General features: G+C 53.4%; 2 protein-coding genes across 2 annotated transcripts; one reads left to right on the forward strand and one right to left on the reverse strand.

Annotated features, from left to right (window-relative positions):
- The first annotated feature begins 429 nt into the window (after window positions 1-429).
- Window positions 430-2881, forward strand: TUBB4B (tubulin beta 4B class IVb). Its single transcript, XM_030507547.1, has 4 exons — window positions 430-789; window positions 886-994; window positions 1071-1181; window positions 1672-2881. Exons 1-4 carry the CDS (start codon window positions 733-735, stop codon window positions 2730-2732), a joined length of 1338 nt encoding a protein of 445 aa, XP_030363407.1. The 5' UTR covers window positions 430-732; the 3' UTR covers window positions 2733-2881.
- Window positions 2872-14977, reverse strand: FAM166A (family with sequence similarity 166 member A). The gene is made up of 7 exons (XM_030507408.1): window positions 14850-14977; window positions 11341-11534; window positions 8918-9201; window positions 7565-7688; window positions 7147-7241; window positions 5134-5251; window positions 2872-2960 (listed from the first exon to the last, which is right to left on the reverse strand). Exons 1-7 carry the CDS (start codon window positions 14903-14905, stop codon window positions 2872-2874), a joined length of 960 nt encoding a protein of 319 aa, XP_030363268.1. The 5' UTR covers window positions 14906-14977.
- Window positions 14978-15373: the final 396 nt, after the last annotated feature.

Genomic DNA, 15373 nt, shown 5'->3' on the forward strand with positions numbered 1-15373 from the left:
GCCGCAGCCCGCGCATGCGCAGGCCGGATCACCCCCACCACGACCTCCAGCGCCGCTGCAGCGTTCCGGGGGTGCCGGAGCGCGGCGGGGACCGACGAGGATGGGTTGGGAATGAGGGGGGTGTCCCTCGGAGGAGCGGCGGGAGGCGGGGGGGTGCCTGGGAGCCGCGAGGGAACGGCCGGGTGAGGTTTCCGTGGAAACCGCCCTCTCCCGCAGTAAGGAGGAGCTGCCGCCTACGCTGCGCAAAGTGCGCAGCCAGCTTCGGGAATGGGGGGCTGCGCGAGCCACCGCCCAGCGCCCGCTGCGGAGTCATTGCGACGGTTACTAGGACACTTCGTGCTCAGCCAATCGGCTGGCGTTAGCTCATCCCAGGGGCCGGCAGCCAATCACGCTCGACATCAATCATTCAATTAAGCCAATCGGGAGCGTCCCGAGCGGGTAGGGCGGGCACTCGCGAGCCCCGGTTGCCTAACAGTAAAATCAACAGACAGCCGGGCGGGGCTAAGAGGAGCCGATGCTTTGAATGACAGCTCTGTTGACCAATAAGATGTCCTCTTTCGCAGAGCCTCGTTATGAGTAGCCAGTAGCTGCTGCGGGCGGCCGCCTGGGAGGGGAAAGGGAGGCTGCGCGCGCATTCCGCTGCTATATAAGGGTTGGCGGTTTCCTTCACGCAGCCACAGTCGGTTGGGGGAAGAGTGGCGTTGGGTAGAAGTGTCCGGTGCCGCCGCCATCATGAGGGAGATCGTGCACCTGCAGGCCGGGCAGTGCGGAAACCAGATCGGAGCCAAGGTCTGGGCAGGGGGCGGCGGCGCGGGGGGGGGGGAAGAGGCGGGCGGAGGGGGGCGCGCCCGGCCCGGCCGCCCCTGACGCGGTTTTCCCCGGCAGTTCTGGGAGGTGATCAGCGACGAGCATGGCATCGACCCAACCGGTACCTACCATGGGGACAGCGACCTGCAGCTGGAGCGCATCAACGTCTATTACAACGAGGCCACAGGTAGGGCCCGCCGCGCCGCCCGCCCCTCCCCGGGTCGCCCCCGGCGCCGCAGTCACGGCTTCTCCCCGTTTTGCAGGTGGCAAGTACGTGCCCCGCGCCGTGCTGGTGGACCTGGAGCCCGGCACCATGGACTCCGTGCGCTCCGGGCCCTTCGGCCAGATATTCAGGCCAGACAACTTCGTGTTCGGTGAGTGCGCCGGGAGCGGGGGAGGGACCTGTCGTGTAACCGGCTCGGGGTGGGGTGGGCAGGGCAGGGACGCTGCACTGCGGGCTTCGCCGCTGCACATGCTCCGGAGGCGAGCGCGGCCCCGCGGAGGGGGTTAATCGTGGCGCTGCGTGACGGGGGTGAAACACCGGCGAGCTGCGGGCGGTGCGTGACGGCAGCTGCGGGGAGAGCAGCTCCGAGGAGGCGCAAGGGGTCGTTGCTCTTCCGATTCTCGTTGCCTCCTCCACATTAACAGGAGCAGTCAAACGGCTGCTGTGTCACTGGTAATGAATGTTTGCTGTGTGTCCGCCGAGCCATTTCCGAGGTGCTTGTGTGAAACCATAGCTCAGCGCTGGCTAAAAGGAAGCTCTGCTCGGGGTGGTCTGTGTAGCCTGATGCGCCTGAGCTTTGCTTGCAAGCAATAAGCAGGAAGCAGTGACCGTAATCTAATACGAAAATGGCTCTTTTCCAGGTCAGAGCGGCGCAGGAAACAACTGGGCAAAGGGCCATTATACGGAAGGTGCTGAATTAGTTGATTCTGTGTTAGATGTTGTAAGGAAGGAGGCAGAAAGCTGTGATTGTCTCCAGGGCTTTCAGCTGACTCACTCCCTCGGTGGCGGCACGGGCTCAGGTATGGGTACCCTCCTCATCAGCAAAATCCGGGAAGAGTACCCAGACCGAATTATGAATACTTTCAGTGTCGTTCCATCCCCTAAAGTGTCAGATACTGTAGTAGAGCCCTACAATGCCACACTCTCGGTTCACCAGCTTGTGGAGAACACAGATGAAACATACTGTATTGATAACGAAGCTCTCTACGACATATGCTTCAGAACACTGAAGTTAACCACTCCAACCTACGGTGATCTGAACCATTTAGTGTCGGCCACCATGAGCGGTGTTACCACCTGCCTGCGGTTCCCAGGCCAGCTCAACGCTGACCTGCGGAAGCTGGCAGTCAACATGGTTCCCTTCCCCCGTTTGCACTTCTTCATGCCTGGGTTTGCCCCGCTCACCAGCCGTGGGAGCCAACAGTACCGGGCTCTGACCGTGCCAGAGCTAACGCAGCAGATGTTCGATGCAAAGAACATGATGGCTGCGTGCGACCCACGGCACGGCCGCTACCTGACCGTGGCTGCTGTGTTTAGAGGCCGCATGTCCATGAAGGAGGTGGATGAGCAAATGTTAAATGTTCAGAACAAAAATAGCAGCTATTTTGTGGAATGGATCCCTAATAACGTTAAAACAGCCGTCTGTGACATTCCACCTCGTGGCCTGAAAATGTCTGCCACCTTCATTGGGAACAGCACAGCCATCCAGGAGCTGTTCAAACGCATTTCCGAGCAGTTCACGGCCATGTTCCGCCGAAAGGCGTTCCTGCACTGGTACACGGGCGAGGGCATGGACGAGATGGAATTCACAGAGGCTGAGAGCAACATGAACGACCTGGTGTCTGAGTATCAGCAGTACCAGGATGCTACAGCTGAGGAGGAGGGGGAGTTTGAGGAGGAGGCTGAGGAGGAGGCAGAGTAACAGCTATGCAGATGAACACCTGTAAATTTTGTTTAAAGCTGTATGAACTCTCTCATCAAACCTTCTCTGTCTGTGTTGTGTTCCTCTTTATGTCTCAAAAGTCACTTCAACTGCTGTACAGGCACCATTAAAGCATTTTTCACAGTGCACAAGCTCGTCTCTGTTGTTCCTTTTGGTAAGCCTTTCGGGTGCTGCTTCCGTAAGTCAGCGCGTAGGTGTTCCGGAGCTCTGGAAAAGAGAAGCAAAGGACTTGGGGTGAGCCCTGCCTGAGGCAGCCGGGCTTCTCCTGCCTCCCAGCCTGGTGTGGGGGTCACTGGATGTGGTGAACTGGTGTTCCTTTGCAATCCGAGTGTGCTGGTGGTGGGGATAACGCCTCCTGAGAGGATGGAATTCAGCTCCGAGCTGCATCTAAATTTAGGTACCTATGTGTGGACTTCTGTTACAGGCTCAGCAGGAGCTGAGCAGCTCTGGCTGTAGGAGATACAGGTTCTGTCTGCCTGACAACACCTTCCCAAGGCGGGCAGGGTTCCAGCAGCAGATGAGCCAGGCTCGGCGGTGCAAAGCGGGCAGGTAGCCGTGGCCTGTCCCAGCAGTGCTGGGGACAGCAGTGACACACCTCACTGCTGAGGGGAAACAGCTCCTGTATTAAAATCGTGTATGGAGGGTTTAAACCTCAGTGAGTGTTGCTGCAGCCTCTGCTGCTGAGGTGGGCTGAACAACACCCCTGTTCTAACACCACATTCCTACTGTGGTAGCCATAGTGTGGGCTGAAGTGACAGACCCGCCACTGGAGAGCTGGACAGGAGAGCAGAGTGCTTTCCTGTGGAGGAAACCCTCCTCAGTGGTCTTTAATTCTAAATTATTCCATGTGATGTTTGTGTGTCTTGAAAATAAGTTTCTCCTTCCAGTGTCTGAGTTTGAGTTCAAATGGCACCGGCTGGAAAGAGCCTGTCTGCAGGAATGGGTGGCTGGGTGCAAACCTACCCCGGAGGAAGCTGCTGTACGTGAAAAGGTGTCAACAGATTGTTAAAGCATGAGGTACCGATGGTAGCATGGGGTTTTCCTTTGGGCTTTACCTTGCAGGGCCCATCTTAGTGTGTGTGACCAGAGCCCTCCCCAAGCAACCCCGCACGGAGGAAACAGCCCTGGAACAGCCTGGGCTATGCTGTGAGACACCCCAGAGCTGCCACACTCAGGATGCGTGTTTCCCCGCTCTTTGCATTCATTTCTACCACATTTTGGCTTCTACCATTTTCCTCCTCTGCACTGCATTAAGTACAAGCTATGAGGTTGGTTCTTTCTCACTTCTCTCCATGATTTCCCAGCCCACATTACTGAGCTCTGGGCAGAGACAGCAAAATTAGTTGCTGATTTGTTGACATTTTAGCCTGATACCTTAATGCTTTCAGGTGCATGGGCAGAGCTTCCCCTTCACACACAAAATTACTTCAGCCCTCTCCCTTTAGGCAACACCACTAACAAGGATCAGGCAGACAGTGTGGGGTAACCACTGCCTGTCTCTATGGCTAACACCATTTCACTGCTATTTTGTGCATTCTCACCCCATTTGTATCATCTGCATCTTGCTTTTTATCACACTTTAAGGACATGGACCTGCTTGAGCGAGTCCAGAGGAGGCTACGGAGCTGCTGCGAGGGCTGGAGCAGCTCTGCTCTGGAGCCAGGCTGAGAGAGCTGGGCTGGGGCAGCCTGGAGAAGAGAAGGCTCCTGAAGGGGAGACCTTAAAGCAGCTCCAGTGCCTAAAGGGGCTCCAGGAAACCTGGAGAGGGGCTTTGGACAAGGGCCTGTAGGGACAGGCCAAGGGGAATGGCTTTAACCTGCCAGGGGGGAGATGGAGATGAGCTCTTAGGCAGAAGCTCTTCCCTGTGAGGGTGCTGAGGCGCTGGCACAGGGTGCCCAGAGAAGCTGTGGCTGCCCCATCCCTGGCAGTGTTCAAGGCCAGGTTGGACACAGGGGCTTGGAGCAACCTGCTCTAGTGGAAGGTGTCCCTGCCCGTGGCAGGGGGTTGGAACTGGATGAGTTTTAAGGTCCCTTCCACCCAAACCAGGCTGTGACTCTATGAATCACTTTCCTGACAGACACTAACGCACCCGGGTGACGGGCAGGTGTTACTGAGCCTCCGCTGCTTTAGCAGGGGGTTGGTGGCTGGAAACCAGAGGAACATTCTGCACAAGCCCAGGCTGGCAGCCAGGCTGACGGGCTCTCCTGCAGGAAGGGGATGGCACCACTCCAGCACCTCAGCACAGACTGGGAAATAACCTACTAGCCATGTGGAACAGTTGAGTAATCGTTCACTTCTACAGCACTACAGCTAATAACAAACAGCGCTACTTAATGACAGCAATTAGTATCAGTGACTTTCACTCAGCTGATAACATTACCTGGTACAAAGCCCATGTAGGAAGGTATCAGTCCAGCACTGGTGTAAATTCTATTGGTAGGCCAGTAATTTTGGGGATATCTCTTGCCAAAGCTACAACATGGGTTCCTCAGCATAAACTGGGGGAAAAAAACACCACCAGAGTACAGTTAATTTTAAAACACACTGTTTTTACCAAGTCATGTGCTTCGACTCTGCATTAAATGTTTAAGGCATGTAAAGCAATTCTCTTTCCAGTTCAGTTTTCTTCTAATTTGGAGCTACACTGCATTCACCTCATCACCTCTGGGTATCACCCACAAGTCCCAAATGCCTTATGCTCCTACATCTGACGTACTGGGAGCCAGCACTGTCTGCTGGGCTTGGGTACAAGCCTTATCTACTCCTGTGCTGTGACTCTGCATGTCTGGGGGTTGGTTTGAACCCTTCAACTGGTTTTGTTTCTGCCCGAGTCCCACTGGTGGCGATTAGCCAGTAATTCCCTGGCTAGGAGGAACAGGAAGGCTTAGGGAGCGTTAACTGCAGGGAGTGTGTAAATCATCCCCTGGAAGTGTCTGACCCTCCAAGGTCAGACCCAGACGAGGGGCTGGAGGGTGGTTGTTGCTGCTCTCAGTACTCAGATGTCACTAACGCTGTGCTGCCCTCCTGGGTGGAGAAGGGACGGGGCTGATGGACCCACGCAACCCGTGGGGCCAACTGACCCATCGTGTGGTGGTGATGGAGCGGCTGCTGCATCCCTCAAGCGCCGCACTGAAGCATGAGGGCTGCACTATTTTGCCTGATGCAGGCAGTAAGCAATGATCCATAGCACATCCCAGTATGTAACCTAGGGCAACAGAGATTTAGGGCAGCAGATTAATGGCATGAAGCCGTCTTAGATAGAAATGTGGTGTGATTTGGGGTTTTTTTTTTTTTAGTGTACTCGTATTCCTTCAGTGCTTGATGTGCCGCAGCTCAACTCTGCAAGCCTGGATTCTGCTGAATCCTGCAACAGAAACACCTCCCTCGCTGATTTACTACATGCAGAACGTTACTTAAAGAATCAGGGGCAGAAAGGCTCTGCAAACAGCACATTTAGTTTTAATAATGCCATGGTTTGGGGTTGTTTTTCCTTGCTGCTTCATTTCAATTCCTATTAATGGCAGAAGCATGAGGAAGCCAGCACAGGAAAATACATTTCAGCCTGAGAAGCAAGAGGCTGCCATGAGAGCCAGCCCTGCTGCTCTCCCTGCTGAGTCATTTCTTCCCAGCTGAGGATCCTCAATCCTGGAATTTTTTCCTACATCAGACCCGTACGCTCTGGGATGCAGGCACTGCAGCGAATCCCGGTGACCAGGCAGGGCTGGGAATGTTGTAACCCATGTCACTGAGCCCGCACTGGTGCTGGACCAGGGATGCTGCTGCATCTCACTGCATCCTGGTAGCAGGAAGAAATGCGTAGCTTTGAATGCAAACTATTAACTACCGGGGGAGGGATCTCATTTTCCCATGTAGGAGGGAATTACATGGCAGATCTGACAGCAAGGGGACAAATAGTTTTTCAGAAAGATCCTTCCCAAAAGGAGAAGATCTAGATCCCTTTAAGACAAATTATGTTAGGAAAGGAAAAAGCCTTACAACCAATTAAAAGGGAGGAATATCCACCCAAGCAGCCCAGGAAGCCATCCAGCACTTCCATCCCAATAGAGAAGATGAATTGCACAAAGGAAGCAGAGATAGTTGCATCCTGTGTTTCTGCACTCAGAGCCACATTTTTAATAGCCACCTTTGAACCCAACCCTCACTAGATTTGCTTAATCCTTTTATGAACTCATTTATCCTCCTTTAATGTCCCAAGGAAACAAGTTACAGACTTTAATTGCTCTTGATTTTTTCACCATGTTACCTAATAGTATTTTATTTTGCTTGTAACTTATAACCCCAGTCCTAACCCTACTGCTGTAAGTGAAACCACTTCTGGTGTTGCAGCTGAACCAATTACATGGTTGAAATAAGATTTGTGCATATAATGTACCTGGTGTTGGTCAAATTCCTTCATTGCTTCCTTCACGCTCCGGACGTAGTTCACACCATGAAACCAGGAGAGGCGGGGGATGAATCCAGCGTACCCTGTGGATGAAGACAAGAGAGAACATTGTCTGCTTGAGAACATACATATGCTATAAAGATCAACCAGCCTGGAAGTGGAAGAGGCTGGGGAAAATATAAAACCTCAGCAGAGTACAGGAAGGAAAAATGCACCCATTTGAAGTGTAAAATTAACCTGTGGATGGCATCTGCCATTTCCAGTTCTTCCCAGCTTTACACTAAGAGCTACCCAAAGATTTCTGGAGTGACCAGCCAATATATCCGAGGTTTCCCCATGGGGAAGGTTGGTGACATGATTTCTTCCGAGAGAGACTCCTGTTGCACGTAACCTCCCTCCCTTTTACCTGTAATGACTTTCTGCTGGATCACATTTGGTATATCCGTTTTTGGCAACCAAGTATCTTCCTCCTCGGCCCCTTCAGTTCTCACAGGCTGCTCGGTCAGTGGTGGCAATATCACCCGTCCGTGCTTTACAGGTTCGAAACAAAAGCAGAAATAAAACAAACGCTGGTAAAAGCTGCTTCTTCCTTCGGCTCCATTGCTTAAATCACTAACAGAACCTGTGAATGGCAACTGCCATCTCCAGTTCTTCCCAGCTTTACGCTAAGAGCTGCCCAAAGAATTTCTGGTGAAGTCACATTGCATGTGCTCTCTGTACACAGAGGTTCCACAGGGAGAACAAGGGGAGCTTTGGGCACTGAGCTCCACTGTAAATCTGCTTTTCAGAGCGAGGAGCAGGAATGCCCCTTCCTGGGATTTATATCCTTTTGATGTGATACATCAAATCCCTACTCTCTGCCTTCAGGGGCTGGCTGGCTGGCTGGAACGGGGTGGAAGAAGTGAGGGTCTCAAGCACGTTGGTCCCAAGTGGTACCCGCTCTGCCGTCTGAAACATCACCAGCTCCAGAGGCAAACCCCAGTGCTTGTGTTTAAACAAGGGATAACAGTGGTAGGAAATTCAGGTGGGAGCAGGGAAGGGGTCAGAAACGTGGCACATAACCAAAGGGGGCAGGAGCACTCTCTTTTCAGGACAAGGAGGAAGAAGAGGAGGAGGGTGCCAGGGCTAACAGCTCCCATAGAGGACACACAAGCCTGGCACAGTGCAACCTGAGATCTGATGGCTGGGATTTGAAGCTAAAACTCCACCAAACAAGAAGTTCAGGCTTTTTAATTAGGAAGAGTAATTAATGAGTACAGCAAGTTCCTGGATATGTAGTGGATTTGCTACTGCTAGAAACGTTTCTATATTTGATATTTCTCTACATGACACTCTAAGCTTTATGCCCTTGTCATTCAACCCATATCATAGAATCCCAGACTGGTTTGTGTTGGAAGGGACCTTAAAGCTCCTCCAGTTCCAACCCCTGCCACGGGCAGGGACACCTTCCACTAGAGCAGGTTGCTCCAAGCCCCTGTGTCCAACCTGGCCTTGAACACTGCCAGGGATGGGGCAGCCACAGCTTCTCTGGGCACCCTGTGCCAGCGCCTCAGCACCCTCACAGGGAAGAACTTCCGCCTTTTAAGTTTTAAGCCATTCCCCCTTGTCCTATCACTACAGCCCCTGATGAAGAGTAAATCGAAGTCCCTTTTCACACCCCTGGATCAAGGAGATCCCTTCCATGCCCACCAGTCCCAACCCCATACCCCTCCACAGCAGCACCCTTTGCCCCATGTCTGTTCCACCCCAGACCACTTACTGGTGCGCTTCCTGCCCAGGCGCCGCTGGGCTGGCCGGGTCCACACCTTCTTGTCAGCCACTCTCGCCCTTCCGACACAGGATAGCATGGAATACTGCGGGGGTATTCCCGAAGCACTTGTGTCCTCGGGACGTACTCGCTGGGGTGGTCCCGGGGCTCAGGATCCATCTGCATCATGGTCAGCTCTTCCTCTGTCAGCTCTGGCTTCAGCCGGGGCAGTCTGGGCTGGAGGATGGGGTCAGGAAAGCTCGTTGTAGCCCCAGCTCTCTCATAGGGAAAGTACCCTGCGGAATGGACACTGAGGTGAGGGAAAGGAGTGGCTGAACAAGGGATTCCCATCACCCTGGGCCTCAGCCCTCCCATAGCCTCTGTAGTGAAGGAAAGGAGCCTGGACGTCAACAGAGTCTGTGAACATATCCCTTGAGTGCCATCAGCCCATCCAGTGAACCATCCTGCACAGGAAAACTGCACAAAGAGAAGCTCGATAACTTAGAATTTAATTTAAATGACACCTAAATTATAAAATACCATCAACTGAGCTATAAAGAATGGGACAAAAACCCCAAATATCCTTTTCTCCACATGGCTGTGTCAGTGCACCCCAAACACAGACCCCACGGATCCAGCACTGCCATGAGCTCTCTGATCTCCATCATGGAAAATACCCCAAAAGATGCCAGGCAAGGTTGCAGTGAAGGGTTTAAGGAACCCCTCACTGACAGCAGGAGCTGGGCATGAAGTTACCAGCAGCACCCATCACTTCCCAGTGAGCACCAAACAAGAGCTCCCAGCTCTAACGTTGGAGATGACATCAGGGTTGGTGAGGAGAGAGTGGAATGAGGACAGGATAATGAGAGAGAGCAAGTGGGTCAACTGGTTAGTTGGGTCCATCTAAATTACAGTTTAATCCAAGGAAATGCAAATATAAATGTCCAGGAATGAAGCCTGTAAATACCATCTGTGTGGTGGAGACTTGGCTCCTGGAAAACAGAGCTGGGATGGACAGAAAGGCTGGAAGATTCCAAGAAGCTACATGGCACAAATTCCCAGTGAGAAATGGGAAAGCATTGCTTTGGTGTGGTCATCCCCAGGGAAATGGAGACCCAGATCCTGCTGGGAATGTTACCCTCAGCCTGGAGAAGACTCACTCCCACTGAACAGGGCATCCACATGGTATGGTACATGGCACACATCTCCAAGGGACAGATCATGGGGTGGCTGCTGCTGCAGCCTCCTTTGGGTCTGCTCCGCGAGGACCAGGCTCTTTGCCCAGAAGTGCTGGGACTTGGTAGGAAATTCCTGCAAATTCCCAGTGTTGGGAATCTAGAGGAGCATGTCTCAGTGTCTGATGGAGGAGATGGGGCCTGTGAGCAGGGAAGGAGAGAAAGGGAAAGAGGGAAAGGGAAAGAGGGAAAGCCCACACAAGCCCATGTACTGAGCTGAGTTAGGAGCAGCAGGATGCAAAACGAGTCACAAGCTGTAGTAGCTCTGAGGAGAACAAGCTCTGCACCAGGCGGGTCAGACAGGAAAGGGTCGGAAGCAGCAGAACTGACTGTCCCCAGAGAGGTGGATTTTAGCCTGCGGAATTGTGCTGGATTGACTGGGGTAGTTCATTGTCTTCACAGTAGCTGGTGCGGGCGATGGTTTGGGTTTGCGCTGCAGTGTTGCTCACACAGGGATGTTTCAGTCACTGCTGAGCAGCACTTACACAGAGCCAGGACCATCTCCGCTCCTCACCCCATTAGTGAGCAGGCTGGGGGGGCACAAGGAATTGGGGAACACAACAGGACAGTGACCCCGACTGACCCAAGGGATATCGCAGACCATATAACACTGTGCACAGCAATAAAACTGTGGGGATGTTGGTGGGGGCTGCTGCTTGGAGGCTGTCATCACACAGTGATGGTGAGCAACTGTTTCCATTGGCATCGCTTGTCTTGCCTGGGGTTTATTTCTATCTTTTTGGTATTTTCCTTTTCATTACAATTTATTACTATTTTTCTATTCCAATTATTAAACTGGTTTATTTCAACCATTGAGTTTTCTCACTTTTATCCTTCTCATTCTCCCCTGTCCTGCTGCAGGGGGTGAGTGAGTGGCTGTTGGGGTTTAGTTGCTGGCTGGGGTTAAACCACAACAGGAATACGGAAGAATTTCATGATGTACCAAACCATCATCTGTCTTCATCTAGCAGGAGATAACCTGGAAACTTAAATTTCTCCTCCCTACTCCATCAAATGCCGATGTGAGAAGCCCCGTGCTCAGCTCTGGCTCCGCACTGGTGCTGCTGCACCAGACCTGTGATTGCTCCATGGAAAACACCCCATTTCACACCAGGAGCCTTCCAAGGACACGCTGCTCGTGCTTGGACCCGTGCTCATTGAAGCAGAGCCCATCCAGTGATGGGACCGGGTTGTGCTCACCTGGGCGCCCGGGGAGGTAACCCTGGACCCCGTGCTTCGTCCCGCTGAAGTCCTCAATGAACTTCTGCTTCTTCAGCGGCGCCAGCAGAGCGCGGGGGCTGCGGGCAATGGTGGGGTCGGTCAGCAGGCGGTACGTGGTTCTGCCAAAGGTCTCTCCGAACTGGAAGTTGTACTGAGGGATGAAGCCGTCATAGCTGGGGAGGAAACCAAAGAAGAGCAGTCACTGAGGTGGTGCCGGAAGGCCCACTGGTTGGGTATCTGCTTTAGAGCTTTTGTGCACTGGGAAGGCCACAGCCAGGAGCACACGGGGGTTGGAGTACGCGAGCCCAGGGAGGTGATTGTACAGGGATGTGCCTGGAGCGGGAACGAGAACTGGAGCAGCAGCTCGAGGGGAGCATGGAGCAGATGAAGCCAGGCAGGTGAGTGCGTGCATGCATTTGCACATGTGTGTTTTTACATGTCAGCATGAAAACTGGCTGATGGATTTACAGGCGTGTGTAGGCACAGGCTCGATGCTTTGGTTCATGCAGAAATACAGAGAGTGGCAAAAGCAGCACCTGCAGATGGGAAAACTTCATGAGTCTCAGACTGGTTTGTGTTGGAAAGGACCTTAAAGCTCATCCGGTTCCAACCCCCTGCCACGGGCAGGGACACCTTCCACTGGAGCAGGTTGCTCCAAGCCCCTGTGTCCAACCTGCCCTTGAAGGCACATTTACAGTGTGGGCTGCAGTCACTGCGACAGCCCCCCCAGTTAAAATACCACTTCCAGTTAAACACGCTTCTGTCCTAGATGTTGCTCTCCCTCTCTCTGTGTGTTACTGGGAATTCCCAGTGTCCCTTGTTCAACACTGACACTCAAATCAGACAAACTCCTGCAGGACACGCTGCTCCTCCGCTCCCCAGCGCCTGTGCAGGCAGTTGGGCTCTTGGGTGGCTCTGGGTGCTGGAGCTCTGGCTCTGCTCCTGAGTCCACCAGCACAGATCAGAAGCTTCAGCTATTCCCGGTGCCACATTTCCCCACAGTGATGTTATTCCACCTCTGAAGAAGAAAGGTAGAGCTGCCAGTTGCAATGTGCAGACAGAAAAACTCAATCCGTGAGCCCACTGCCTACCCAGGAATAAAGCCAGATGATGCATGAGGATCATAAGATGATGAGTAAGTACTTTCCCTTCCAAATACTTTAAACAACAGCAATCAGAGCCGTGCATTTCCACTTGGCAAGTGTTCCCATTTTGCATGCAGGATCTCAGCAGCAGCTCAGTGGCTCATGCCCATTGATTTTCAATAGGTCTTGCAACATGGGAAAGCTACACCAGGACGATAAAGCTGAGCAAGAGCACGAATGGCTTAGCCCAGGTAATGACAGGGTGGCTGGAGGGCTGGGGAAAGATTCAATTCATGACAGTTAAAAGAGAGGTAAGTGGAGGAGCTCGGCTGAGTCAGTCTGGGGTTATGGAGAAGGGATCTGCCACGGAGTGAACAAGTGCTGCGCTCAAAGCCGTGGTGCTGGGGAAGAGACGGGTCTCAGTGGGGCTGTTTGGCCTCCTCTTGCCTTGTATTTGGATTAGGAATCCAGAGGGATTCCCTGTCCCTGCAGCTGCTCATCTCACCCCACGCTGGCTTCCCTAGGGCTGAGCCCTTTCACTTGCCTCTTGCTCAGCCCTATCTCTGCCATCGCCACTCCCAAACAGCAGCACCAAAACCTGCTCCACCATCCTGGTCACCGGGAAGAGCCTTGGCCCTGGGCCTGTCCTTGCTGGGCTCCACACCCTGTCCAGCTCTGCAGGGATGGGGCTGTGCCCAGGGCCCATGGATTTACCCCTTCTCTGTGCACCACGTCCTTCCCAAACCGTCACACTCCTTGGGTTTGGCTTCCCAATGCTCCTCAGCACTGCGGTGGCATTTTTAAAGCCCTGTCTGTGACCCTTGCCCAGCACGAGTGACAGCAGCAATTTTGATGTCCTTGTGTTTGCAGGTTCATGGGCACGGCCCATGGGACAACTGGTGAGATGCTGTGATGCAGCATCTTCCTCCTCCTCCTCCCGCCAGCACCCAGCAGGGTGCAGGGTCTGCTGGCTCTGGTGATGCCCTTCAGACAGCTCCTCCCTGTGCTCAGCACCCAAAGCAGATGCAAAGCAGCACCTGTAGGGGTGACACCGCGAGCCTGCACAGCCCTGCAAAACGCAGGAGCAGAATTGAGTTCCTCTTCCTCCTCCCTTCAGCTGCTGAAGCAGCAGCCCCAGCTCCTGTGCCTGTATTAGGGCTTGAAGCTGCTTCTGGGTTCTGTCTGCAGGCAGGAGCAGGCAAGGGGAAGGTCTGAGGCTTTTGGAGGTGCAAGCCCAGCCACAGCTTCTTCCTTGCTGCTCCTCATCCTTCCCCAGCCGCTGCCAGCACGGCTCTGACAGGGTGGCAGCACACACGGAGTCACATATCACATCGTTCAGACAACCACACAACACAAACTGTGTTCAACACACCCAGCCCCAGAGCTTATGTAAGCCTGGGAGATGGGGAGATCAGTCACGGAAAAATCCTGCACGCTGCTGTGATGGGAAGGTCTGATCTGAGCAGCAGGAGCGTTGCTAAAGAAGGGAACATGCTCCACACTATCTGCAGCTCGGGGTCTGCCTGTGCTGGTGCTGCATCTGCAGCCGTGTGGGACAAACCTGGTCTGTCACAGCCCCTCTGCCCCAGGACATCGTCCTGACGCCCTTCGGAGCCAGCTTCAGGCTGGACTAATCCCAGTGGTTTTGTACCAACAGACACTTGTGCGCTGGGGCTGCCCATGAGGAACATCTGGCACAACTGTCCCATGGGCTACAAGCCTTCAGCCACCTCAGGGGCCATCCATGTGCCATGAACATACCTCCCAGCACGGGGTACCAGGAGACTGCACACACCATTTCCCTCTGTCACCACAAAGCCAGTCCACTTACTTCTGCCATTCCTGTCTTACCTTTTAACCAACAACTCATCACCTCTCACCATGACAGTTTGGCTGCTTCTTTCCAAGCCTTTGAAGGAGAACATCACAAAAAGCTTTGGAAACCCCCCCTAACTGCATATGAACCAGACCACAGCATCCAGCCACCGGCTCTTCAAAGAGCTTGATCCAGCAGCGGGACTGTGCTCTGACCAATTTGACAGGAGTGCATCATGCCTATGCAAATACTTATTCAAAGATGATCTTCAGACATCCTTGATGCAAAAGTTATGGCTGTTTGGAAGCCAACCCCTGCACACCTGCCCTGGTGCCATTTGGCAGCTTAAAATGAATGAAAAAGTGGGGGAAAAAAGAACAATTTTGGCACTATGGCCATGTCTTTAGTTGTACCCTGTTACAACGTGGTGTTTCTTACATTGGAGCCCCATCTCCTTTGGAGCCCTGTTACATGGAGTATTTAATAGTGTCTTTCAAATAAAACCAACCAACCAACTTACCATGAATCAGAATTACTGATCCCAATGGGAGCTATTTGCATTGAACAGACATTTTGGATGAACTTACCCAGGGATATGGTAGGGATGGGAAGGGAAGATGCTATTTTCCTTCGAGGCTGCCATGGCAATGCAGCAGCTCTGGGTGGTGGGAGGAAGGAGTTGCAGCACGATGCAGTCGCCTGGGAAACCTCTGTGATGCACCAGGAGCTGTGTTGTGTCGGGCCTGACAATGCTCCCAGCTCCTCAGGTTTGCCTGGACACGTCTTTTGTTTCCCCCCATCTGGAAGTTCTGGATGAGCAGGGAGACGTTTGTCAGGTCTCCTGAAGGCTCACAGCCCCTGTGGCAGCTGTGCCAGATGTTGCCCACCAGCAGCCCCAGCACAGCTCTGGAGAGCCCCGGTCACTGAGCTCAGGGATTCCCCACGCTGCAGGGGAAGGCTCAGCCCTCCTCTCCCTTGGTGCCTCCTGCTCTGGCTGTGTGAGGATGCAGCCCTTTGCTTCACACACAACAAGGGTTGTTCCCATTCCCAACATCATATGGTCACATCCTGTGTGTGGTGGGGCTCACTCCCTCCAGCTGAAGGCAGGCAC

Source organism: Strigops habroptila, chromosome 15 (genome assembly GCF_004027225.2).
Source record: "Strigops habroptila isolate Jane chromosome 15, bStrHab1.2.pri, whole genome shotgun sequence".
Lineage (NCBI taxonomy): Eukaryota > Metazoa > Chordata > Aves > Psittaciformes > Psittacidae > Strigops > Strigops habroptila.

Coding starts and splice junctions, on each gene's coding strand:
- TUBB4B (XM_030507547.1), top strand. CDS start 733: ATGAGGGAGATCGTGCACCTGCAGGCCGGGCAGTGCGGAAACCAGATC. Junction 995..1,070: donor CTATTACAACGAGGCCACAG/GTAGGGCCCGCC, acceptor CCCGTTTTGCAG/GTGGCAAGTACGTGCCCCGC. Junction 1,182..1,671: donor GCCAGACAACTTCGTGTTCG/GTGAGTGCGCCG, acceptor GCTCTTTTCCAG/GTCAGAGCGGCGCAGGAAAC.
- FAM166A (XM_030507408.1), bottom strand. CDS start 14,905: ATGGCAGCCTCGAAGGAAAATAGCATCTTCCCTTCCCATCCCTACCAT. Junction 7,689..8,917: donor CCTGGGCAGGAAGCGCACCA/GTAAGTGGTCTG, acceptor GAACCTGTAAAG/CACGGACGGGTGATATTGCC. Junction 7,242..7,564: donor CCAGCAGAAAGTCATTACAG/GTAAAAGGGAGG, acceptor CTTCATCCACAG/GGTACGCTGGATTCATCCCC.